Source organism: Orcinus orca, chromosome 2, assembly GCF_937001465.1.
Source record: "Orcinus orca chromosome 2, mOrcOrc1.1, whole genome shotgun sequence".
NCBI classification, from domain to species: domain Eukaryota; kingdom Metazoa; phylum Chordata; class Mammalia; order Artiodactyla; family Delphinidae; genus Orcinus; species Orcinus orca.
In genome coordinates this window covers 141,816,253-141,843,301 of record NC_064560.1, presented here as the reverse complement: position 1 = coordinate 141,843,301, position 27,049 = coordinate 141,816,253, and the positions used below count along the sequence as shown (strand labels likewise).

The 27,049-nt window shown below is 35.4% G+C and overlaps 2 protein-coding genes across 10 annotated transcripts in view; one reads left to right on the top strand and one right to left on the bottom strand.

Moving 5' to 3' along the window:
• The window catches only part of TRAPPC6B (trafficking protein particle complex subunit 6B), a 14,302-nt gene extending 12,776 nt beyond the window's left edge, over nt 1-1,526 (top strand). For all 4 annotated transcript variants that reach the window (XM_033428404.2, XM_033428406.2, XM_033428407.2 and 1 more), the window contains exon 6: nt 338-1,526. In XM_033428404.2, coding sequence (XP_033284295.1) covers nt 338-369 — 32 coding nt within the window. In that variant the 3' untranslated portion in view covers nt 370-1,526. The remainder of the gene's footprint in view (nt 1-337) is intronic.
• On the bottom strand, nt 173-27,049 carry GEMIN2 (gem nuclear organelle associated protein 2). 6 transcript variants are annotated; one of them, XM_049705947.1, is made up of 10 exons: nt 26,820-26,989; nt 26,331-26,415; nt 24,859-24,948; nt 24,530-24,589; nt 21,782-21,895; nt 20,059-20,103; nt 18,839-18,907; nt 15,663-15,773; nt 13,881-13,939; nt 173-301 (listed from the first exon to the last, which is right to left on the bottom strand). In XM_049705947.1, exons 1-10 carry the CDS (start codon nt 26,987-26,989, stop codon nt 250-252), a joined length of 855 nt encoding a protein of 284 aa, XP_049561904.1. In that variant the 3' UTR covers nt 173-249. The 6 variants fall into 6 exon arrangements, with proteins under 6 accessions (XP_049561904.1, XP_004270038.1, XP_049561905.1 ...); XM_004269990.3 differs by lacking the exon at nt 173-301 and adding an exon at nt 7,573-7,993 and having other exon boundaries at nt 26,820-27,049; XM_049705948.1 differs by lacking the exon at nt 173-301 and adding an exon at nt 8,619-10,339.

The window sequence follows — 27,049 nt, the reverse complement described above, 5'->3', positions numbered from 1 at the left end:
TGCTAAACTCCTTTCCAAAGATCTTTCCACCAGAGCTACCAACCAAGAATAAAATTGGCTTTGAGCATCACTGTATTTCCTTTCTATTCACAATAATTAGCAATGAAATACCTAAAATGTAGGAATCACAAAGAAACAAAAGTAGTCATTCACAAACCAGATAATCATCTGATAAAAACGAAATTGACTTTATCAAATATTGTGAAGTGTGTGAAACGTTGTTAGATATAGCAAGTTTCTTGATTGAAACTACTTACTAAATGAAGCAGGAAACTGATGTTCAGGCCTGTTTTCCTTGTACCTAAAATCAAAGAATGATTTTTCATGTTTTTTTTAGGTAAATTTCAAGTGATGATACAGAAGCTATAGAAACTACTGAAATGCAAGGCTTCAATAGTGTAAAGGATAAATTATTCCTGTATAAAGTATTTCAAGTAGCAATGATTTAATTACATTGTTGGACATTTGTATTGATATAAGCTATTTGCTAACTTATATAATGAAAGATGCACTCTTAAGCAGGAGTAAGGGTGTATTTTATCAATTTAATAGCACAGACCTTAAAACAGGTAAAGACACATTCTACTGTAACATACACTTTACTGAAACTATTCAGAATGAAAACCTAATTTCAAATAAGTAAACACCAATGCAGGACCCTTATTTAAACATTCTTATTTGCTTAGTGATATGTATTTAACCAGAGATGAAGAAACAAAACTCAGGGTTTGGTAAATTAGCATAAAGAAAGTATGTACCAATCAGAATCTTTTCGGTAAGAATGAACAAATTTTGGTTTTGTTTTATGAATTTGTTTTAGTTATTTAAAAAAAGCAAAGATTACATTAAAATTTAAACTTAATTATTATTTTATTGCTTATAATTTATTTCTATTAAGAATCTTTATGCTTGTATAAGGATTTCATTATATACATTGTGTGTGTGTTGTGTATGATATATATATCATATTTAACTGCCTAAATTGCTTAAAAACTTTATTTCACTTTAATAGAATTCAGTTCTTGAGAGCTCCATTAATGTAATGAAGTGAAATATAGATCTAGATAAAGTGAGATATAGATGTGAATTCAGTGACTCCAGGGCCAAAGAATATTAGGTATTTGAGGAAGGAATTTTTATACTTCCTGTTATCAGTCTTGACTTTCAGTTTCTCTCTCCATGTGTGGAAGTGCTGGTGAAGATTCTAACATCTTTAACTTTTTTCCCCCTTATTTAGTCTTCCCCAAGGGCATAGGGGTGGATGATTGGATTAGTCACACCAACATTCATGGGACCATATCTTCTCAGTGGGTTGGGGTCAGTGCTCATCTAGTGTATCTCTCACCTCCTCTCCCATCTGATGACCATGAAAGGGACAAGCATGGAGATGAAAGCTATCATACTGAGGATAGCAGGGTACACAGATAGAAAGTACCTGAATTGTGCTTCTGAATTAACCAATCCTGGAATTGCTTCACCTCTGGACTTTTTGTTATGTGAGATAATAAATTCCTTATATTGTTCAATACGTTTTGGTTGTGTATTTTGTTACTTGTAGCCAAAAAGAAGTCTCTCTTAGTAGAGACGAGGGGAAAGTTAGGTTATACAAAACACAATATGGGAATATTGAATTTCCTTTTTTTTTGTAGGGGGAGGGGAAGACATTTAAAGGTTTATATTTAAAACAGTAAAACCATAAAGTGCTAAAGAAAATATGAGGTTAGTTTTATGATCCTGTAGTAGAGAAAGCCTTTTCAAGACATGCAGAAAATCATAAAGGAAAATAGTAGAAAAAATAACATATCTTCAACAAATGGTACTGGGAAAACTGAATATCCACATGCAAAAGAATAGAACTGGACCCTTACACCATACACAAAAATCAACTTAAAAGTGCATTTAAGACTTAAGACATGCAGAAAATCATAAAGGAAAATAGTAGAAAAAAATAACATATCTTCAACAAATGGTACTGGGAAAACTGAATATCCACATGCAAAAGAATAGAACTGGACCCTTACACCATACACAAAAATCAACTAAAAGTGCGTTTAAGACTTCAGACCTGAAACTTTAAAACTCCAAGAAGAAAATAGGAGAAAAGCCTTTATAATATTGGTCTTAGCAATGATTTCTTGGATTTGACACCAAAAGAACAGGCAACAAAAGCAAAAATAGACAAGTAGGACTATGTCAAACTAAAAAGCTGCATAGCAAAGAAAACAATAGAGTGTAAAGGTAGCCTGTGGAATGGGGAAAATAGTTGCAAACCATGTATCTGGTAAGGGGTTAACACCTAAATTACACAAGGAACTAAAACTCTAGCAAAAACCCCAAATAACCCAATTAAAAAATGAACAAAGCACTGAAACAGACATTTCTCCAAAGAATATATACAGATGGCCAACAGGTATACGAAAAGATGCTCAGTATCATAACTAATGAGGGAAATGCAAATCAAAACCACCATTAGTTACCACACCACACCCACTAGGATAGCCATTAAAAAACAAACAAAAAAAAACCCCAAAACCCAGAAAATAAGTGTTGACAAGGATGTGAAGAAACTGGAACCCTTGTGCATTCTCAGTGGGAATGTAAAATGATATAGCCACTAGGGAAAAGAGTATAAAGATTCCACAAAAAATTAAAACTAGAACTACCGTATGACCCAGCAATCCCACTTGAGAGTATACAAAAGAATTGAAATCAGGATCTTGAAGGGTTATTTGCACTCCGATGTCCACTGCAGCATTATTAACAATAGCCAAGAAGCGTAAACAACCTAAATGTCCGTTGTATAAGGATTTGCACTATTTGGTTGTGCTCACTGATGGCACTTGATTTGTACTGGCATGCAAGGAAATACTGTGCAGCCAGTAAAAAGGATGAAATAGATCTACATGTATTTGCTTACATGGAATGATGTTAATTGGTATTAAGAGAAAACAGTTTGTTACAGGACACTGCACATGCAATATATAAAATATACATTATGGGGACTTCCCTGGTGGTCCAGTGGTTAAGACTCCATGCTCCCAATGCAGGGGGCACGGGTTCGATCCCGGATCAGGGCACTAAGGTCCCACATGCTGCAGTGAGGCCAAAATATATATATAAATATATAAAATATATAATATTTATATACATTATGAATATAAATACGATTGTGAGCATATCAAAAAGACTTGAAAGTTACAAGTAAATTGTGCATTAGATTATTTTAAAGTAATCCCATAATAAAGATATTTTTATTTGGGTATCCTTTTGTACAACTTTATATCTTAATTATAGCCATTAACAGCCCTAAGTGAATAGTAAACTTGTGTTGAAGAGCAGATGTATGTTTCAAAAGTAAAAACTACACTGTACGAATGACAAACTATGAGGACAGCATTTATAAACTATTTAGTCAGTGGCCTATGCTAACCATAATGACATAGTTCAATCCCCTGTGTCTACCAGTCAAACCTCATTAAGGGAATTTAAGCCTCGAGATGTCATCAGAACCTGCCTTGGTCCATTTGGGCTGCTATAACAGAATACCACAGATTGGTCAGTTTATGAAACAGAAATGTATTTCTCACAGTTCTGGAGGCTGGGAAGTCCAAGATCAAGGCGCCTGTAGATTTGTTGTCTGGTGAGGGCCTGCTTCTTGGTTCACAGCCAGATGTCTTTTGACTGTGTCCTCACTTCGCAGAACTGAACTAGCTAACTCTCTGAGGTCTCTTTACAAAGGCAGGAGGGCTCTGCCCTCATGACCGAATAATCACTTCCCAAAGGCTCTGCCTCCTAATACTATCACCTCGAGGGTTAGGATATGAACATATGCATTTTGGGGGGACACAAATATTTAGTCCACAGCAGAACCCAACATACAGTGACTAAAGGGAAACAAAATCCTAGAGCCAAGGTTACATGGTGAATTGTTTTCCGAGTCCTACTAGAATATAGCTGTAGGATGGGAGTTCAACTCAGGCCTGGGTAAGCACCAAACTGATTACAGAAACTGGGATTGGCACAAATTTTGGGGTCAGCAAAGTTAAGAAAGAAACTGGATAGAACCTACTAAAGTTTTTCAAAGTGCTCTTTGAAAAATGAGTACTGTGATCAGATACATTTTATTCATCCCCTTTTGTCAACTTTATTTAATGCACATGAATGGCATGTTACAAGTTCTGAAAAATCAATCAGCTTAATTTTGTTTAGTATTTGATTAAAGCACCATTGGTTTCAAGAAACACTAAAGTTCACATAAATAAATATTCTAAGGCATATTATTTAGGAAACATTATTTTTAAAAATCTGGTGGGAATTTGGTAATATGTATAAGAAAATATCATCTTAAAATGGACACAGGTCAACTTGATCTTTCTCAATAATTTCTAACATGTTTTTATATCTTTGTCCCCAGGTGGCAAAACTGATAACCTGAACCACTTTTCATCTAATTTGGCCTCTAACTGGCTTATTCTGCTAAGAGACACAGATGAAATAATCTTATTTTAAAAAGGAGAAATGAATACAACTTTAATAAAAGTATTACTGCAAGTTAATAAATGCGTAATGTCCTCTTGCCAAAAAGGAGTAATGAATCTTTTACATGAAAACAAATACAGGTGCAATCTAATTTACTTGGTCCACGCTCACACAGACCTGATTAAACTACCATTTGGTAGCTATTATTTTCAAAATAACTACCTCTAAATTCTGTATTTAAAATGTGTAATTTCTCAATGAACTTAAAGTTTTCTACCTGTGATAAGAGCTGGAAAGATTTTCCTCTTCAATTTCTCATTAAAATCAGAAGATACTTTTAATTGTGAAAGGCTCGATAAACCCTAAAGCTACAGATAGCTACTGATATATTGGTAGTCTGCATATTTACGATTACATTAGTGGTTTCTAATATCTTTTATTTGTTTCTACATTCCTGAAAAATATCCTTATGCCAAGTTGAGTTACTAGAAAAATAAGTTCTCAGTTAAATATTAGATTCTACAGCTTGCTGGAAAATAGAGATGTTTCTGCATTCAAATAATTTCTTATACCACTGGTCTTCTGTACATGCAAAATTGCCTTCTTTTTTATGTTTCTAGTCCTCAGGAATGCTAATTCTTCTGTGTGAGTAGTGAACATGCTCAGCCACTAGCTATGGAAGAGTTATACATAAGTTAAAACAAATTGACACTTAACCTTTATTAAATCAGTCCCTAGCCCCACCCCCTAAAGATCAAATCAGCAAAGAATATGAGGCTATAACAAGGCTACTTGTGGTATTGGTTGGAGATCTAAACTCTTTATGGTAGACACTGCTGGCTGCCTACCCAATAGCCCCTCTCCCCTGTTTTCTAACAGAACCATCTTTGGTAGGAGTGCTCACCTAAAAAATTACATTTTCCAGCTTTCTTTATAAGTAGAAAATGTCATAACTCTGGTAAATGAAATATAAGTTGAGGGTTTCTTGTAACACTTTTCTCCCCTGTTAGGACAACAAGAAGTGGTGGTACCTTTTTATCCTCCCTGGAACGTAGATTCGAAGTAAGAGATAAAGCAACCAGATCATGACTAAAAAGATGAAAGCTATACACTAACATTGATGAAGGAGAAATCTGGATGCAGCCTAGGATATTTAAGATATTGGACACCTGCTGCACGAGCCCTGAATTTCTCAAACCAGAATCAGTTTATGAGAAACAAAAATAAATCCCTAATTTTTAAAACCTCACTTCAGTCAAGTTTCAAATGCAATATTAACTGATAGACTCATGACTTGCAACCCAACTCCTGGGAACTTATGGTCAAAGTAAGGAAAGAGTTATGTACGTACAGGTATTCACGGTAGTGTTTTCTATATTGAATTAACACTGAAAACAGATTAGATATCCAACAATGAGAGAATGTTTAAATTATGGTAAAATACAGCTTAGACTACTAGGCTACCATTTAAAAATCAGCTTTTTGAAGACATAATAGTAGAAAAGATTCAAATATAAAATTACATCTGTTCCTTTCATAAATAGCAGAAAAACTATTGGTTGCCTGATCAAGTTATTCCCAACCCCCTTTTCCTTTTCCATCTCCCATTAGAAAGACTGGAAAAGCTTACAATTTCATTTCCCCACTTTTCTTGGGGCTAGAGGTAATAATTTTATACACTCATGGCCAACAGGTGAACACAGATCGACTGTGGATATCTGGAGAAGGTTTTGCTTTTATGAGAAAAGGAAAAGATGTGGAAGGCTCTGCCTCCTTCCCCCCTTTTCCTGTCTTGAATACAGACACATTGCTCTGCACTGCAGTGGCCATCTTACCATGAGGGAAAAGCTAAAAGACCTTCAGAGACCTTGGTATCGTGGAGTCACTGAACCAACGCCAGCTCCTCTAGACTTCTTGTTATGAGAGAAAAATAAATCCCTATTTGAAAAATCATTGCTACTTGGATCTTCTGTTGCTTAAAGTAGGAAACATTCCTACCTGATATAGAAATAGGTAAATTGGGACCTCCCTGGTGGCACAGTGGTTAGGAATCCACTTGTCAATGTAGGAGACATGGGCTTGATCCCTGAACCGGAAAGATCCCACATGCCACGGAGCAACTAAGCCCATGTGCCACAACTACTAAGCCTGTGCTCTAGAGCCTGCGGTCCACAACTACTGAAGCACGCTCACCCACAGCCCGTGCGCTGCAACTACTGAGCCCACATGCCGCAACTACTAAAGCCTGCGCACTCTAGGGCCCACGTGCCTCAACTACTGAGCCTGTGTGCTGCAACTACTGAAGCCGTGCATCTAGAGCCCGTGCTCCGCAACAAGAGAAGCCATTGCAATGAGAAGCCTGGGCACCACAGCGAAGAGTAGCCCCTGCTCGCCGCAACTAGAGAAAGCCTGCACGCAACAATGAAAACCCAACGCAGCCAAAAAAAAAAAAAAGAAAGGAATAGATAAATTGTAAGTGATATGAATAAAAGATGTGACAGGAAAATTAAAACAGTCAACCTTTTAGGGTACTACTGAAAATTACTTGTAAAGAAAAAGTTTTGTTTATACAAGAAAACATTTAGGGGCTTCCCCGGTGGTGCAGTGGTTAAGAATCCGCCTGCCTATGCAGGGGACACGGGTTCAAGCCCTGGTCCGGGAAGATCCCACATACAGTGGAGCAACTAAGCCCATGCGCCACAACTACTTAGCCCACGCTCTAGAGCCCGCGAGCCACAACTACTGAAGCCTGCGCGCCTAGAGCCTGTGCTCCACAACAGAAGAAGCCACTGCAATGAGAAGCCTGCGCACCACAATGAAGAGCAGCTCCCACTCGCCGCAACTAGAGAAAGCCCACGCGCAGCAATGAAGACCCAACGCAGCCAAAAATAAACAAAAAATTTATAAAAAAAAAAAAGAAAGCATTTAAAAATAAAAGTATAGAGCTTAAAGGGAAAATGTTAGACTAATTTAGTTGCTGACTATGAATACACGTGCCATATAATCTAGATTATCTTAATTCTAATACTAAGGACATTTATCCATTGTCTTTTGTTTTATTAAATAGTCAAACAAAATTTAGTAACCAAAACACATTTTCAATAAAATTTTATATGTGTATATGTGAATAAACAATGAAACAGCACCAACGACCTCTGTACAATTTCGTCATACAGTTTCTGTGCAGGATGCTTCACCAATAAATCATTCGATTTGTTTTAAAAGCATGTGATTACAGAAAACTATTTAAACTGTTCAGCAAAAACTGGGTAACATCTTTCAAAGATACCTCAGATACTCATACCAACACAATCTATCTTCTGAATATCAACTTGAGTTGCACAGGTTAAGATGAAGACGCTTCACATAGTGCTGAAGATGTGATGCAATCTGTACTTGAACTGGCATTGCACTTCCTCAGACTTGGGCTGCCTTCATTACAAATATCTTCTATCCCTGAGAGATCAGCTATTATCAGGATGGCTCATCAGCTAAGTCACGTTGGTCAAAGTACCTGGTGAAAAAAAGAATTTACACAGCAAAGGAAACGATAAGCAAAACAAAAAACCTATGGACTGGGAGAAAATATTTGCAAATGATACGACCAACAAGGGTTTAATTTCCAAAACATACGAACAGCTCATACAAGTCAATAACAAAAAAACAAACAACCCAATCAAAAAATGAGCAGAAAACCTATATAGACATTTCTCCAAAGAATACATACTGATGGCCAAGACACATGAAGAGATGCTCAACATTGTTAATTACTAGAGAAATGCAAATCACAACTACAATGTGGTATCACCTCACACCGATCAGAATAACCATCATCAAAAAAGTCTACAAATAACAAATGCTGGAGAGGGTGTGGAGAAAAGGGAACCCTCCTTCAGTGTTGGTGGGAATGTAAATTGGAGCAGCCACTACGGAAAACAGTATGGAGGTTTCTTAAAAAACTAAAAATAGAATTACCATATGATCTAGCAATCCTGCTCCTGGGCACATATCCAGAGAAAACTCTAATTTGAAAAGATACACATACCCCAGTGTTCATAGCAGCACTATTTACAATAACCAACACATGGAAGCAAGCTAAATGTCCATCAACAGATGAATGGATAAAGAAGATGTCGTGTACACACACACACACAAATGGAATATTAGCCATAAAAAAGAATGAAATATTGCCATTCGCAGCAACATGGATGTACCTAGAGATCATCATACTAGGTGAAGTCAGACAGAGAAAGACAAATACCATATTATATCACTTATACGTGGAATCTAAAAAATGATACAGGGCTTCCCTGGTGGCGCAGTGGTTAAGAATCCATCTGCCAATGCAGGGGACACGGGTTTGAGCCCTGGTCCGGGAAGATCCCACATGACGCAGAGCAACTAAGCCCATGCGCCACAGCTACTGAGCCTGTGCTCTAGAGCCCATGAGCCACAACTACTGAAGCCCATGCACCTACAGCCCGTGCTCTGCAACAAGAGAAGCCACTGCAATGAGAAGCCTGCGCACCGCAACGAAGAGTAGTCCCCGCTCGCCGCAACTAGAGAAAAGCCCGTGCACAGCAATGAAGACCCAACGCAGCCAAAAATAATTAATTAATTAATTAATTAATTATAAAAATAAAAAAATGATACAAATGAACTTATTTACAAAACAGAAACAGACTCACAAATATAGAAAACAAACATAGCTACCAAAGAGGAAAGGCGGGGGAGAATAAACTAGGAGTTTGGGATTAGCAGATACCAACTACTATATACAAAATAGATAAACAAAGTCCTACTGTATAGCACTGTGAACTATATTCAATATCCTGTAATAAACTATAGGGGAAAAAATCTGAAGAAGAATATATATATGGATAACTGAATCATGCTGTTGTACACCAGAAACTAACACAACATTGTAAATCAACTATACTCCAATTAAAAAAAATTTAATGTATACTTAAAAATATTAACTGCAGCACTACTTGTAATAGCAAAAGATCACAAACAACCCAAATATTCATCAATAAATGGACTGACTGAATGAACTACGATACATCTACACAGTGGAAGACTATGAGGCTTTTATAAAAAAAAAAAAAATGAGGGAAATATCTGCACTGCTACCATGTGATTTCCAGGATCTATTAAGTGAAGAAACAAGGTACAGAATGGAATGCTTAGTATGTTATGTTTTGTAAGCATGTGCAGAAATGCAGATATATTTATATATATTTGCTTATATTTTTTCAAAGAACAGTGAATGGAAGGATAAATCAAAAATTAACAATAAAATGGATAACTACAAAAGGGAGAAAAGACGTTACAGAGGATAAAGGTGGATTCTAAAATGCTCCAAAATGTACCTTGAATTATAATTTTAACTTTGGAACAATGTAAATATTTTATGAAATTATAAAAGATTAAATAAAAACAGAAAATGACCAAATGAACCTTCTGCTATACTAGGTTGGTGGCATAACCACACAGAGGAGAATAATTTCAAGTGATCTTAAACATGATGTTCTGATATCCCTAGTGAGACATACCAGTGACAAAGAGAACTGCAAAGAATTTTTTAAATGTACAGAGTGAAGTCAGAAAAACAAATATCATATATTGATGCATATATGTGGAATCTGAAAAAATTGGTATAGATGATCTTATTTACAAAGCAGAAATAGAGACACAGACGTAGAGAACAAACGTATGGATACCAAGGGGGAAAGTGGGGTGGGATGAACTGGGAGATTGGGATTCATATATATACACTATTGATACTATGTATAAAATAGATAACTAATGAGAACCTACTGTATAGCACAGGGGACTCTACTCAGTGCTCTGTGGTGACCTAAATGGAAAGGAAATCCAAAAAAAGAGGGGAGATATATATATATATATATATATATAATATATATATATACATACATACATATAGCCGATTCACTTTGCTGTACAATAGAAACACAACATTGTAAAGCAACCAAGAAAAAAAGAATTCTTAAACTGATTTCAATAGTTTTATTATCAGTAATATTGTTAGTATTATTCTGAAACTATTATGTGAATATTACAGGATAAAGCCAAAAATTATGTTAATATTATTAGAAACCAGAATTTTGAGCACAGAGGAACAGAAATAAAACATTAAATAAAAATCAAGTAGTCGGGCTTCCCTGGTGGTGCAGTGGTTCAGAGTCCGCCTGCCAACACTGAGAGGCCTGCGTACCGCAAAAAAAAAAAATCAAGTAGTCTTAACTTAGAACTGAAATATTAATTTGAACTCATGATTTTATTTTTCTCTTTCTAAAAACTACATAACTTCCTAGCTCTGTTCAGTGAAAAGGTCTAAATGCAATGACCAAACGAATAACAACTAGCTTCCCTAATGTCCAAATTGTGGACTCTAGACACCATTTTCTACTTTAAAACAGGAAACAGCACTCCCAGGAGAAAAGAAAAGACTGATTCCAGATCTGGAGCCAAGTGTCCAAGATACATCTGAGTCATTTTGGCATACTAGAAAGGAAGAAAGCCGTAAAATAAAAAAGACCGCTAAGGTTATATAACAAAAAGCATAGGAATTGATCTGAGGGGCTCCCACTGTCCAAAGATGGAAAAATTTGAGCATCAAAAAGAATATTGACTGCAATATCCCTTTACCTGAATGCGATGGTCAACTTTATCACCACTAAAAGTGGGACAACTAGACATATGCTTCCTGATGTGACACGATAGCACACATACAGTCTTGTCAAACAAACATACACATTACATATAATCAAGCCTCTAGACCTACCTACCAGTATGGAGGATAGATGAACCATTAAATACCATCATGAAGTTAGCTGTCAAAACGAAAATGTGGGAAATTTTACAAGTCAAAGGACCTGGTTTCTTCAACAAGAAAATGGCAAGAAAAACCCAAGAGGTTGATGGGGATACTTAAGAGACATATTAGACAAATGTAATGAGTGCATCGCACTTGGATCCTGATTTGAACAATTCGAATGTAAAAAGACATTCCTGGGACAATTAGGGAACATGAAACATGAACTGGACATCAGACGATACTATGGAGTTATTCTGAAATTTATTAGTTATTCAATAAATTTGTGATACAAATACTACAGTCATGTGTTTTAAAAGCCCTTATCAGTTAGATACACTAAAACAGGAGAAATGACATGTCCAAGATTTGTTTAAAATACAATCACAAAACAGTTGAAGCTGGGTTATGGATTTATCTTGGGGGTTTATTCTACAACATTTTTATGGTTTAAACAACTCCATAATAAGAAGCTTTAAAAAATAATTACCATTGGTAAAACAATTAAGGCAGCTAACAGTTACTGGATCCTTTTTGAATGGGATCCCACTCATGTAACGAGGTATTTCTATGAATTAGCAGTTCTTGCCTTAAAGATACCCAAACAAACAAAACCAACAATAAAAAACCCTCTTGGGTTTTCTGTCATAACAATGACAGATACTTACATTGAAGCTGTTACTGCAAAGAGTCGAGGCCTATGTTATCTTTTTTCCAAGCTTGCTATAACCTTCTATAAGTTTTCCTAAGTGAAGTCTATAGAACTGTCCTAGAACTTTGTCCTAGAACTTTCCTGTCCTAGAACTTTTTTCCATTTTTACCTAACTTTCTGAGGGAAAAAAAAAAAAAATCATGACCGAATACACTTGGAGATTTCTTCTCTCATAATTGCATATTATAAAATATCAGTCAGATGATATATTTAAGTTTCTGGTTCCATTAAGTACTAGCTTACTGAACCATCAATTATCAATACTTAATCTTTATGAACTGGTGCCCTCATCTGTAAAGGAAAAAAAACCCTGAGTTGTTTTAAGAATTAGAGATACAGTATATTTGCGCCTAGGGCAACACTGTATCCTCTCATTTAATCCTTACTAAATGAGAGTAAGTATTTACTAAGTATAATAGTAAATTATACCTACCTCAGGTGAGGTAGGTATTAATTTTGTTTGTGATCAGCATAGTTAAGGGCTTAGTTCTGGAGTTTGGATCTTAGCTCTGCCATTTACTAGTTCTGTGATGGTAAGAAAGTAATTTAACCTCCCTCTGTCATGGTTTCCTCATCTGTAAACTGATAATAGTACCTACCTTCTAAGGATTAAATGAGTTCCTATTTTGAAGCACTAAGAAAAATGCCTGGCACAAATTACCAAGTAAGTGTTATTTATCATCATTAGCATAATTACTGTAGATAAAGAAATTACATGCTGAATGTGTGTACACTCTAAAAAAAGTATCTTGTCTGGGGCAGGGAAAAATGAACACAGGATTACTTACCCTCCCAATATTAAAAATACTATAAAGCTTTGAAAAGTTATTGGCATTGGAATAAAAACAGTGACCAATGAAGAAAAATATAAAGTCCAGAAAGAGACCTAAAATAAATATGTGTGTGTATATATACACACACACACACAAGAATTTAGAATATGAAGACATTTTCAAATAAATTCCAGGTGAAATTTTAATGTAAGCAATAAAATCAAATGTATACTAAATAAAAACATGCCCTGACTGAAAATGAACAAAGGACAGTAGCAATTAAAAAAAACTGCAATCAAACATATTCTACCCTTACTGATAATCATACAAAAGCAAATAAAAATAATTTGTATCTTTTTATTATCAGAATGGAAATATTTATATCAACTGAAAACGCCCAGTGCTGAATAGGAAACGGGCACTCTCATTGACACCTAGTGGGAACAGAGTGGTATGATCTTTCTGGAAGGCAAACTGGCAATAAATATATCAGTTTTAGAAGTACATGCAAGCCCTTGGGACTTCCCTGGTGGCACAGTGGTTAAAAATCTGCCTGCCAATGCAGGGCACACGGGTTCGAGCTCTGGTCTTGGAGGATCCCACATGCGGTGGAGCAACTAGGCCCATGTGCCACAACTACTGAGCCTGCGCTCTAGAGCCCGCAAGCGACAACAACTGAGCCCGTGTGCCACAACTACTGAAGCCCGTGCGCCTAGAGCCCACGCTCCACAACAAAGAGTAGCCCCCCCTTGCCGCAACTAGAGAAAGCCCTTGCGCAGCAATGACGACCCAACACAGCCAAAATTAAATAAATAAATAAAAATTAAAAAAAAAAAAAAAGAAGTACATGCAAGCCCTTTAACTTATTTCTAGGAATTTATCCTTTGGAAAATATAGAGCTGTATGTACAAGGATCTTCAATGCAGCATTATTTATAGAAAAAAACTAGAAATAAAGGGAATTGTGATAACACAATACTGTTTCCTTATACCTCAACTTCCTCATTGTAAAATGGAAACAATACTCTCTACCACCATTAATAATGCTATCATAAAGCAAGAAGCCAAGGATTACTTACCTGCTAACCAAGCAGATTAACAAATTCAAAGCAGGAACCCTCTCATCATCTTTGCTGTCCTAAAAAAAAGAAAGAGAAAAAGTTTAAAATGTAGTCTGTTATCCCTTAATATTTTTGAAACAAGTTTCAAGACGGAAAACATGAGCATTTTATTACAGGATAGAAATAATCACAGGGAAATAGAAAATGTCAAAGAAAAAGGAGAAACTATAGAGTTAATGATTCCTTGGGAAACATCTAAGATCATCCTTTAAAGAAAGGTCCTGAATAGGTCCCGAAAAGAAATAAGAGTTGAGGTCTCTAAGGAGGATAACTTGGGAGAGATCTTCTTCCTGGTTCCAAGTAAAGGAGCAAAAAAACCCTGTGTCCTAACTGGGCACGAAGGGAAAAAAATTATATAAAAATACTTCAAAGAAAATATTCCAGATCAGAGTTCTCAATTACGATGGAAGTAGTTCGTGAACTATACATTTTATAAAGTTCACTTTAAATATCTGTTAAAATGACAGACCTAAGACACATGGAAGGTAGTCTTACAGAGTATGAAATTTATTTTTATACATTTCAAGGAATAGTCACAATAACTCACTGAGTAATGTTATAACAGACATGTCATACATTATTCAAACTTGGGACACACTTCAATGATGTCAGCATATTCAATTCCTTTATGTGCCAAGAACTTAACAATATGAATAAGACATACTTCCTGCTGATAGCACAGAAGAGGAAATATCCATATCAGCTTTAATTAAAGGAAAAATGTGTTAAGTGTCATAAAAAAGATACAAAGCATACTGGAAAAACAGATCACTGAAGAGATTATTTTTAATTGTGAGGATTAGGGAAAGTATCACAGAAAGTGACAGGATATGAGCCAGACTGTGAAAAGTAAATGGTATATAGATGCAGATTAGAAGAGAGTGAAAAGGCACTTCTGGAGAGGGAATAAAGTCTAGGAACACAGCTTATGGAATATTTAATGAGTGACAAGTACATTTTGCTCAGAGTACAGGCTATATAAGTTAGTTTGTGCCATATCATGGATATTTAATGAAAATATTTTGGAGTAGTCAATGAAGAACAAGTATACATTTTGTGGAGGAGTAAAGAGGAATAAAAAAAATCAAAAGTGAACTTAGTCTGGCATCAAATTAGTTTATATTGTAATGCTGCAGGTATGAGTTAGAGGAAGGGTCTGATTGGAGAAATTCAAAACAATTATTATGCCAGACTGTTAGTTGACCACTCTGGCTTCTTGACTCCCCTTATTATTTAGCAAATGAATCTCATTTTTAGCTGGGCACACTGTCACCCAACTAAAGTAAACATTTCCCATAGTTCCTTATGGCCATGTGACTAAATTCTGGCCAATGAGCTATTTTGGCCAGATGTGTTTGTAGAACCTCTGGGAAGGCTCTTTGGAGGGGATGACCTTCTGCTCTTCTTTCCAGCTTCCTATAGTGAAATAAAATGGCTGAAGCTCCAGCAGCCATCCTGGATTATGAGGTGAGCTTGAGGATGGAAGCCACATGTGGCAGAACTCAAAGGCCTGGGTCGCTGCCACCTTAGATCTAACCTGCCTACCTTCAGACTCCCTTTGTCTGAGAAAAGCACTTACATTTTATTTAAGCTACTGTTATTTTGGACTCTTCTATTATGTAACTAAATCTAATCCTGACTAATCAAATATTCCATGTTTTCCTGTTTCATTGAAATTGTTCTTTACCACCACATAAATCGGTGAGTGCTTCTGATTTGAAATATTAAGTTTGAACTTACCACTAAAAGCCTCACTTCAGAGCACCTTCTTGCAAGCTGCCGAATCAGTGAATGAGCCTCCGGTAATAAAGGTTTTTCAAGACAAGCCAATAAAGCATAAAGCCATCTTCCCTATATAGAATTTTAAAAAGTAATAAGTAAGCAAACTGCACCATAAATTTAACTTATAATCACTGAATTGTACCTCAGAAAGGTCATATCAAATTATGTTTCCACCAGCAGTATATATGACTGAGTTTATTCTGAGCAACACATCACTTTAGGGGAAACCTGAAGAATATTAGAACAAAGTTTAAATAGCAATTTGTGTAACACACTAAGTTAGCTCCTCAAGCAACCCTAAATCAATAAGACTTTTTCTTAAACAAAAAGATTCACATCTGGGGGTGGGTGGGATAAATTGGAAGATTGGGATTGACATATATATATATATATATACTATTGATACTATGTATAAAACAGATAATGAGAACCTACTGTATAGCACAGGGAACTCTACTCAATGCTCTGTGGTGACGTAAATGGGAAGGAAATCCAAAAAACTAACACAATATTGTAAAGCAACGATACTCCAATAAAAATTAATAATAATAAAAAAATAACATTAAAAAAAAAGATTCACATCCAGGTTTCTTTTATAAAGAGTGAGTGGGACTCTCTTCTACACGAAAAAAGCTGGTATACATTTAAACTTGACTTAAACTTTCTGGGATAAATTTACAATATAAAGCTGGCATTCAGGTATTCAAATGGCCTCTACACTTAGAAGGTGCTTAAATCTCTACTGATTGTCTAAGATGTATCTATACTGAAAGATTCCTTTTCTCAAAGTCAGTGAGCACACTGTGACAATACTAAAAAATAAAAGCAAAACTAAATAGCTGAAAACCTTCTTTAATAACATCACACTTAGTTGGCAAAATAAGGTGGTATTTCTCAAAAAATATTAGACAAGTAATCCCAAGAAATAATTAAAAGGTCCCTTTTTCTTTTTGCTAGTTTATGATAAGCAAACTTCCTGTGACACAAGGTTTTTTTTTAAACATTGGTATTCTCAGTACTAGAGTTCTAATGGTATGGTTACTTAGAGGAATTGAACACTGTTGATTTAAAAGACAGGTTACTCAAAATAAAACTCAAAGGATTAATCAGGTTAAAATTTAGTATATCAGCTATCACTGGTTCAGAAACACTTTAATGGTTCCTTTGGCAAATATAGCCACACTGTTCGGTAATACATTTTCATTAAATCAACAGGAAAAGCCAAAATTATCACCTCTTGAGTGGGTAATCTTTAAAAGCTAAAAAAAAAGTTCCAAAAATCTTACAATAGAGTTAAAAAAATAAAGACTAAAGGAAGAGAAGGAAAATACGTCAGATAAATAATACTGCTAAAAGGTTGCCGCTATCAGACAGGAAGAACTGATATAGAATTTAAAGCTCAATATCTAGATTTCAATGAAAAAGTAGCCTAAGAATATGAACCAAGTTATCTATTGAAGATGTAGCTAATATATAAACCCATGGAAAAAGTTTTCCGTCACTGATAACGAAAGAAACATAAATTATATTTACTTTGAAGTACTACTATATATTTACTAAATTTGAAAAACCAAAACAAATTATAAAGTGATAGCTTGAACCATATGGAATTGTTGAAAATCAAATGTTTTTAACCTACAAAAAGGGCAATATCATAAGGTTCAACTTAAAGTAGGGTTGTAGGGAAGAGAAATTTAAGAATCCATTGCTGATGTCATTATATACGGGTTCAATTCTTCTGTAAAGCAAGCAGGATGTAACAAAAGCTTACAAAACCTTGATCCAATAATTCTATTCTAGAAATATCCTGAGAAATAATAAAAAAGAAAATCAGTACAAATGTTTATAATTTAGTCATGATTGTAAAATATAAGGAAGAATCCAAATGGTCAATAATGAGAATCAAAGTAAACCACGGACATTTAGACAACGGCAATTATGTGAATTACATTATCGTATAGAAATATATATGTGAAATGTGAGCTAAAAAACCAGAATATATACATTAGTAACAACTATGTAAAAGACATGTCTGACCACTCAATCGAAACAGTGATTTAAGCATGGATTTTTTTCCCCTTCAAAATTACATGTTATATGGTAGAGATTTAAAAGAATGAAAATATAAAAATAAAAAATGAAAATCCAGTGATAAAGAATATAATCATTACACTTATGGAAGAGACTTATCTAAGCCACCTGGCTGAATAGCAGCCTGGGAAACTTATACACTGTACTGTAATGTTGCTTTATCTGTCTCTCCCAGCAGACTATAAGCTTCTAGAGGGCAAAGATTATATCATCTATTTTGACAGGAAGTTTTGGAGCCTCAGATACACTCTTTTGCAAATATCCTCAATTGTGAAAAATATTTGTTTTTTAAATTATAACTCCAAAGGATAATAAAATTTCTTATTAGAGGATTAAGTGGGTAATTCATTTATATAATGTCTACCAAATTTACCCAATTTTGAAGGTGAAAAGTAAGCTGTGAGTGTAAAGCAATAAAATAGAGGGGTAATACAGCACAGTTGTTGAGAGTATAGCCTGACTGCCAGGGCATGAGTCTCAGTTCTGCCAGTTATAATCGGTGTGACCTCAAGCAAGTTACTGAATTCCCATGTGCTCCAGTTTCCTCATCTGTAAAATGGAAATAACAGCTCATAGGTTATCAAAGGATTCAAGGAGTTATTATATATAAAATCCTTAGAACAATGCCTGGCACATATATTTGCCATTACTGGTATTTCTGATATACTTTTGTGAACTGGATTTCAAAGCCATTTTAGAAAATGCATTTCAAAGTTCTTTAGGTCAGTGCTATTTGAAATGGGGTCTGCAGACTGGCCAGTCTGTTTGTTACTGATCTGTGACAAGATAAGCAGCTTCTCCCAGGATATAAATCAACTATTTAGTTGACTTTTTTTCCCCAATGCAAGACTATCTCAATGAATGAAGTAGTATGTTGATTTACATTCTAGTGTAATTTCCTTATTTTACTGCAAACAACCATTGCTTGCATTACACATATAGTTGTATATATATGACATATATATAAATAATGTAAAGCCATATCTTATATATAAGTACATAAATTTTGTCTGCATTATGAAAAGAAAAAGATGCAGTACTACCAATTCTGGAGTAAAGTCTCTTTCTCCAAACCAATTACTCAGATATTCCAAGACGCTAGTTACTGTTGCCTAAAAAGGAGGGCGGGGGGAAGAGATGAAAGAACAGCATTAGTAATACAACACTAACAAGTTCAACCTGAGTTTCATTAAGTTCAGTTAGAAAGCAACTCTTATGTTTAAAATGGCCTCATTCTTTAGGCTTCCAGAGAAACCTGTGACTCTATTTAGTAATTTGATTAGATGGCACACTCAGTGAGAAGAGGCTTTGTAGACAAATATTCTTATATACTTTCAATTATCAATACCTTGGTTTAAATCCTAGGATTTAGTTTGTAACTACTAATTTAGTTCGGAACTACTTAAAAAAAAATTCCACATACTCTTAAAAAAAAACCTTTGCATAAATACCTTCAGCTTATTTTCATTAAAGCAGAGTACAACTCTAAAGACAAAGTTAGCTAGAGAAAGATCAGCTTTAAGCTATATAGATAGAATTATCAAACTGTTGAAAATATTCATGGGCTTATGCAAATATAGATGGACACTTACAAAAATCACTCTCAACAAATTTAGTATAACTACTACAGTACCTTAGTGTAAATGATCAAGTAAGTAAAACTGTCAGCCAGTATATGATTTACAACAGAGTATGACTTATCTTCCAAGGGTACCCAATGCTATGTGAATGCAAAACAATCAAAGTTTTTATTTGCTCTTTAAATGGATAACAGAGTTCCTAGTTCTGAAAGACTGAAGAACCAAAATCCATATTTCTCCCCTTTTGATCCAAGAAATTCAAATTTCATTCTTAATGAAGTGTGTAGGACATCTGCAACTAGAAATAGGAATCTAACCTTAGTATTTATTTCAAATCCCAGAATCTAAGACTTATAACTGAAATGTATACATGTGAATAGTTTAGCACCATGATCAAGAGCATGAGTTCTGAAATTAGATCAACCTGGGATTGAATTCTAGTGTTGCCATTAAAACTTGCTGAAAAACCAACTGCAAGTAACTTAATCTCCAATTGTTTCCTCCTCTATTTAAAAAAGGATATTAATAATAATTTCCCATATAGGGTTGTAGTGAGGATTAAATAAGAACTGTTAAAGAGTTTAGGACAGGGTCTTGCATACTGTATATATTCAGTAAATGTATTCAAATACCTTAACAAACATTGCAAACAAAAGAATGCATAAATTCTTATTAGATTTTACCTGATTCATTCTGCTAACAATACTAAGCAAGGGAGGAAAACCAATCTGAAAGAAAAATGAGACTGAAATTTACTAAATGGTATTATGGAGGCAGGGGGTACATTTTTTTCAAACTGGTGAATTTCTCAACACACTGTTTTTTAAAAACAAAAAATAGATAAAAGTAAATTCTTTCATTGTCCATTACAATAAAACATTCCATGAACTATTATGTTGGTAATGCCCAAGAAAATAATGTCTTGATATTTGAATATGTAAATTTTAAAATAATGATTTTAGTAATTAGGATGTTAAAGCATGAAATTGAAAAAATGATACTATGATATTAATATGTTGTACACACTTTTAAAATCTTTAGCTAAAGCTAACATTTTCAGGAATTAAGGGCACTTGAATGAGTTCTTTCAAACCTAATCTGCTTCAATTAAAAAGTACTTTGGAGTTTAATGTTGGGAGCCTTGATTATGAAAACAGTACTGACCTGTGAGAAACTTAAGAGGACATGCATTAAACTCTTGTGTCCTTAAATGGTTCTTTCATGTGGTATATATTTCACTTGTATGTATTTTGTAATAACAAACTAAATAAATATATATTAATTCTTTGTAAAATTGAAACATTTTGAAATGTAACATATGTTAAGGATATTATACAAAAGAACATATGTTGTATAAGAAAGTGTTAAATTAGCTCCCTCAGAGATCTGAATCTGTTTACACTCCCACCACCATGTGTAAGAGGGCTCGTTTTCCCAGCCCTTGTTAACACAGTGTGTCAAACTTTCTTTACCAGTATGTTACCTGAAAAATGCCAGCTCAGTGGAGTTACAAGCAATATTTTTATTATAAGTGAGTTTGGGAATCTTCTCATATAAGAACAATTTGTATTTCCTTCTTGTGAGATGTCTCTTTATATCCATTGCCTTTTTTTTTTTTAACTGGGGTCTTGGTCTTTTTTAGTGATTTTTGGAGGTTTTACATTTGCAGGATAAACTAATTTTAAATGGGAAAAACACAATGTAGCACCACATAGAAAACAATAAATACCTACTCAACAGAACAGAACAACATAGTATAGGGAGTTACCAGTAATGCAGATGTGTGCAGTGGGTTCCATAAGAACATCTGCAAACTTGAGGGCAGGTGAATCCTGAAGGACAAGAAGCAGCTGGCCACATAATTTATGATTAAAATAAAGCCATGTGAAATTTAAATATACCCTCAGCATTTTACCTCCAGAATATGCAATTTACTAAGCATTTTAAAATACCTAATTGTGTCATATGTTTTCCTTTGTTTCTCTGACTACTCATAACTCATTGTTTGACCCACGTCTAATCATTAAAAAAAAAAGAATCCTAACTCACAAAATTATTAAACAGCTAAAACATGCATTGTTTTAGAAACTAGGCTGCCAATTTTTAAGTCAAAAATACAATAAACTGAGAGAAAATACTGGCAAATATTTTCTGCAGAGAGCCAGAAAGTAAGTATTTTAGGCTTTGTAGGGTACACTCTGTCTCAGTCACATATTATTTATTTATTTATTTTTAACAACCTTTTAAAAACATAAAAACCATTATGTTTTTATGTTTAGCTCATGACTATACAAAAAAAATCTGCAGACTCGATTTGCCCCAGGTTGTAGTTTGCTGAGTCTTTATACTAAATCATGAACCAAAATTATGACCTTTTTCTGTTTGTTTAGCCACATTATCACCTACTTGTACATAATCGATTCCAGGACTTTCACTTGCAGCTGGTCCAACAGCCCCTTCAGCATATAACCTCTCACCCAGACAAAATTTTTTCCAGCCTTCTTCATCTTCAGATTTTGGCTAAAAGAAAAGAAAAAAGAACTTACTTACTCCTATGTATATATTTTTTATACTGAGTAGTGAAAAAAGAAGTGAGGATTCCTCCATATTCCCACCACCTCAACACAAAGATATAGTGCCTGTTATGGAGTGAACCGTGTGCCCCCAAAATCTGTATGTTGAAGCCCTAACCTCCAGAATGGGATTATTAGGAGACTGGGCCTTTATAGCAGAGATTAAGTTAAAATGAGGTGGTTAGGGTGGGTCCGAAGCCAATCTGGCCAGCATCCCTGTAAGAAGACGAAGTCTGGACACAGAGACATCAGGGATGGGCGTGCATACAGAAGACCACGTGAGGGCACAGCAAGGAGACGGCCACCTGCAAGCCAAAGAGAGAGGCCTTGAGAGAGACCCACTGACACCTTGATCTTAGACTTCTAGCCCACAAAGCAGTGAGAAAATAAATTACTGTTTGTTAAGCCACCCAGTCTGTGGTGTTTTGTTATGGCAGCCCTAGCAAACCAATACAGCACCCAAGTGGTCACACCATAGATGGGACATGTTTAGTTTGGATCATACTTTAATGAACACTGACAAGCAAGAATGTGTTCAAAGGAGGGTGATAAAGATGGAAATTGGTATGGAAAAAAAAATACACTAAGAATGCTTATAAGAATGAAGGATGTTCATCCCATGGAAGGAGACATGATTACATACCCCACATACTGAAAGGGCTGTCCAATTAAAGAAGGAGTAGATTTATTCTACATTGTCAGATGAAAAAAAGTAGGACCATTCAGTTCAATATGGCTATCTTAACAGAACAATTAACAATTCTTTTTCCTAAAAAATTTATTTATTTATTTATTTAAGTATAGTTAATTTACAATATTGTGTTAGTGTCAGGTGTACAGCAAAGTGATTCAGTTAACAGAACAATAGGTTTATCTGGGCACATCACCTTGCAAATTATTTTACATATATGTGCAGTTTTTCCCCCACCCCGAGGATAAACCGCTTTCATTAGATTCTCAGAATGAATATGAGATCCCTAAAACATAAAAACCCATTGTCCTGGAACAATTCATCTTTTCCCATTACTCCACTGGTCAGAGACTGTTTCTGCTTCAGGTAGCATTGAAAATCCTAATTATTAAATGTTGTGGGTGCTTAATAAATGATTGGATCAATTGATCAATCAATGTTCATATTTACATAGTTGCTATCAGAGCATGCTTTAAAAATTCATTTTATTATTTACATAATGTTTACATCTGCCATGATGAACATATGTTATTGCTGTGTAATAGTCTACTGTTTTGATGGATGATCTTCATTTATTGAATCAATTATGTTCAGTCATTTCTTTCTTGACAAAATTATTTTGTCATAATGTTACTAATGAGCTTCTTTTTGCATTAGTAAGTATGTACCCAAAAGTCCTTAGACTGAGCAAGAAAAAATATTATCTACCTACCTACTGCCTTCTCTCTCTTCTTACTAGGAGGCCTCACAGCACAGTGAAAGGCTTTAGAGTCAGACAAAGTTCAGTCTGAATCTCAGTTATACCTTTTATGAGTTAAATGATCTTGGGCAAGTGATGTTAGTGTCTACCACACTTTTCCTAGAGCAGAGCTTCCAACTGGTATACAGAAGCATATAGAGAGGTTACACTGAATCTCTTAGCTTTCAGCTGGTAGTTTAGGCTATGGGAGCAGCCTCCTCCATTTATCCCAATGTGTCATCGCGTAAAAGATGTCAGGAAGCACTGCCTAGAAGAAGCTTCTAAAATCTGAAATCTATGAACCACCTGAAACTGTGAGCAAAATTGTATGCATAGGTACATTTTTTCCCTCTGAAAATAAATACCTTTCATTTGATTCTCAGGAAAACTATAAGACTCCCTAAAAGGTTAAAAGGACTGTCCTGGGGCTTCCCTGGTGGTGCAGTGGTTCAGAGTCCACCTGCCGATGCAGGGGACACGGGTTCGTGCCCCGGTCCGGGAAGATCCCACATGCCGCAGAGCGGCTGGGCCCGTGAGCCATGGCCGCTGGGCCTGCGCGTCTGGAGCCTGTGCTCCGCAACGGGAGAGGCCACAACAATGAGAGGCCCGCGTAACACACACACACACACAAAAAAGGATTGTCCTGGAACAATGTATCCACCTCTTCCCCAACACCCTTTTTTATCCAGTAGTCCACATATAGGATATTTACTAAAAAGCTTAAAATTATATCTAGGATGATAAAGTAAGAAATACTACTTTCCAGTAAGCATGACCAGCTTTACTAAAATGTCACTCACTGATACTGGCACCATTACCTCATGAGGAAAATCCAATAAGCCTTTATTCAATCTTTTTGTAAATACTGAAAATGCATTCAATTTCCTAAAAAGCAAATGTCTAGAAGAACCTTTAAAAACTTGTAAAGACCAATCCAAAGTCTCTCAAGATGCAGCTTAAAACTGTCATAAAAATAACTTGCATTACTGACTCTAGCCTTTTCAGGCTATTAAGATAATGCAACTGTTACTATGATAGATGGGAGAGAATGAAAATAACATGGATTAAACAAGTGAATCTTTAAGAACTGGAAGTAAATATGGACTATATTAGTTATACACTGTACAATCTAAACAGAGAAACTTACATACCATGGTCACATTACTATCCAACTGCTGTGATTTCCAGTGACTTCTATGTCTGTTCACACTCTAAAGGAAGATAAGGTAGACAAATGATCTTCAAAGAATGGATAACTCAAAAGAAAGCAATTGCTGCACAACATTCTAACAATTCTAAAACTTGGAAAATATGTTCAACTGTATTATGTCTAATGATTATAATAATTTGGTAATTTATTCATAAATATTCTTATCTTTATACACTAGAAACCCCAATTTTTCCAACTACAGTCTAAGAACAGAAGTAAGTCCGAGGGAGGGAGGGGTTTAATTTGATTAAATGATTAAAGTACACCTACCTGCCGAACAGTTGAAAACTGTGCCACTTGCTGCTGTTGCCACTGAAGAGTGGGGGAATATCCTTCAGGAGCAGGTTGGCATCCTGAAAGCTAGAGATCAGTTCATAAATGTTAGAATCAATGTTAGTGTTATAACTAGAATCTCATACCTCTGCAAAGTAAAAGCAGAATCAAGATGAAAAGTGAATAATAAAGCAAATAAGACGATACAAGAAAGACAGTATTTTTTGCAGATGTAAAAAAGGAGGCAACTCACTTTACTATTTATGTCTGAGTTTAAAACATTAGGAAAAGACTCTTATATAGTCACTTTAGTAAAAGCAATCTGGAATGGTTTATAGTTGGAGTTTCTAAGAAATCCACATGACATGAGACTCGAAGATATAATCTAGTCCTACCTTTCTACTGAATATAATAGCAAAACAGTTTGAAACAAAGAGAGATATAAACCAAATAAAGAATTTTGGTATGAGCAGAAAGTACTCAAATAATTTCAGATGCTTGACTTTATAAGGGCTACTTCTACCTTCCAAAACAGCACAGAGGTCACAACTGATCACATACTGCCTTGAAATAAAACTTAATGTGGTCACTTTTTAAAAGCCAGGTATACAAGATATCATCTTCCATCAACTAAAAACTTCTGAAAAGGAATTATATGAAACGTTACAGTGTCTGAATTTAAATCTCCTGATTATAAACATCAGATAAAGGAATTACTTAGAACATAAAAGAAAAAGGAATTATCACAATTTAAAAACTGCTGCTCTCCTACCTTTGGTTAAATAGCACCTCCTAAAACAGACCTTCTGTGGCTACTCTATCTAAAGTAGTTCTCCCAGTTACTTATTGGTCATTATATGTTACATTTTTTCACAACAATGGTCACAGTATGTAATTAATTTTTTTTTTTTTTTACTGTCTTCCTCAGGAGAATGTAAACTCTACAAGGGTAGGGACATTTTCTGTCTCATCCTCTGTTGTATTCCTAGCGCCTGGCACAATATTGTTGTTTAGTAAAATATGTGTTGGATAAATAAATGAATGAAAAGGTTCACAGTGGGCAAGTAGGTAGAAAAGTGTGATATTTGGGTTTCTGTTTTTAAAAAACAAAACCCAGTCCAATCCAAAACATGCAAACTACACTAAAGATCAGCCTGATAATAATTATGAACTGGAAAAAGGTACCTTAAAAATAAAGGATAGCATAAGTAACCTATTGAAAGACTCCTTTAGGATTGGATCATGTTCCTGAAGTATTATGAGCAAATCTCCACGAATGCCAGGGTTACTAAAAGCCTCTCTGGAGGCAGTAAATGCCAGCTGTCCGTTTGGGGGGAAAAGTACAACTTAGTACGGAGTAGTCAAATCTTACCTACATCGTAACTGATACTGTCTGACACTGTAGGAGAGCCTTGGTCTTTTAATTTGTGGGAGGGAAAAAAAATCCTCTGACGGGTAATAAAACTCACAGAAACATTCACACTTTGCTTCCTTTTCAACTTCTTTGGGTCAATTTGAGCTACCACAACATCTGGACAGTGAGCTGCTTCGATCCTACAAATAAGAAATAAGTACAAAAACGTGATTACTATTGCTCATGTATAGTAAAGCAAGCGATCCACTTCTATGGTTCATTATAAAATCAGAAAAAAAGTTCAGAATTGCAATCGAGGTACTAAACAATGTATTTCTGAAATTATGTTGACTGAAAGCAAAATTTCTTATGTGGAAGAAATCTAAGAGCACCTATATTGTCACAAGTAATCAGGTTTAACAAAATTAAGCTCATAGAAACTCGCTCACGCAAAGATGTAATCAAGGAATGTTGTTCCGACAGTGGATGGGGGACGGGAACAGAGGTGGGGCTTTATCACACTTAAGGGTCGAGCGGGGCACTGGGCGCTGTGCCCAAGGGCGGAAGGACAACCAGCCCACCCGCACAGGGTCAAATCACTCACTGGACCCGCCTTAGGTATTCTTGGGGAGTTCTCGGAGGTACGTTGGGATCAAAACTGTCTGTCAAGTCGCAGGGCTCCACTGGCAACAGCCGGGGCATCAACTCTTCCACTGCAGACTCCGCCGGTACCCACGCCATAGTTTTCAACGCGGTCTGTCCCACCCAGCGCATGCGCCAGGTCTGGGTCACAGCGCAGGCGCACATGTTGTCACCTTTGGCGCGGAGTTGAGC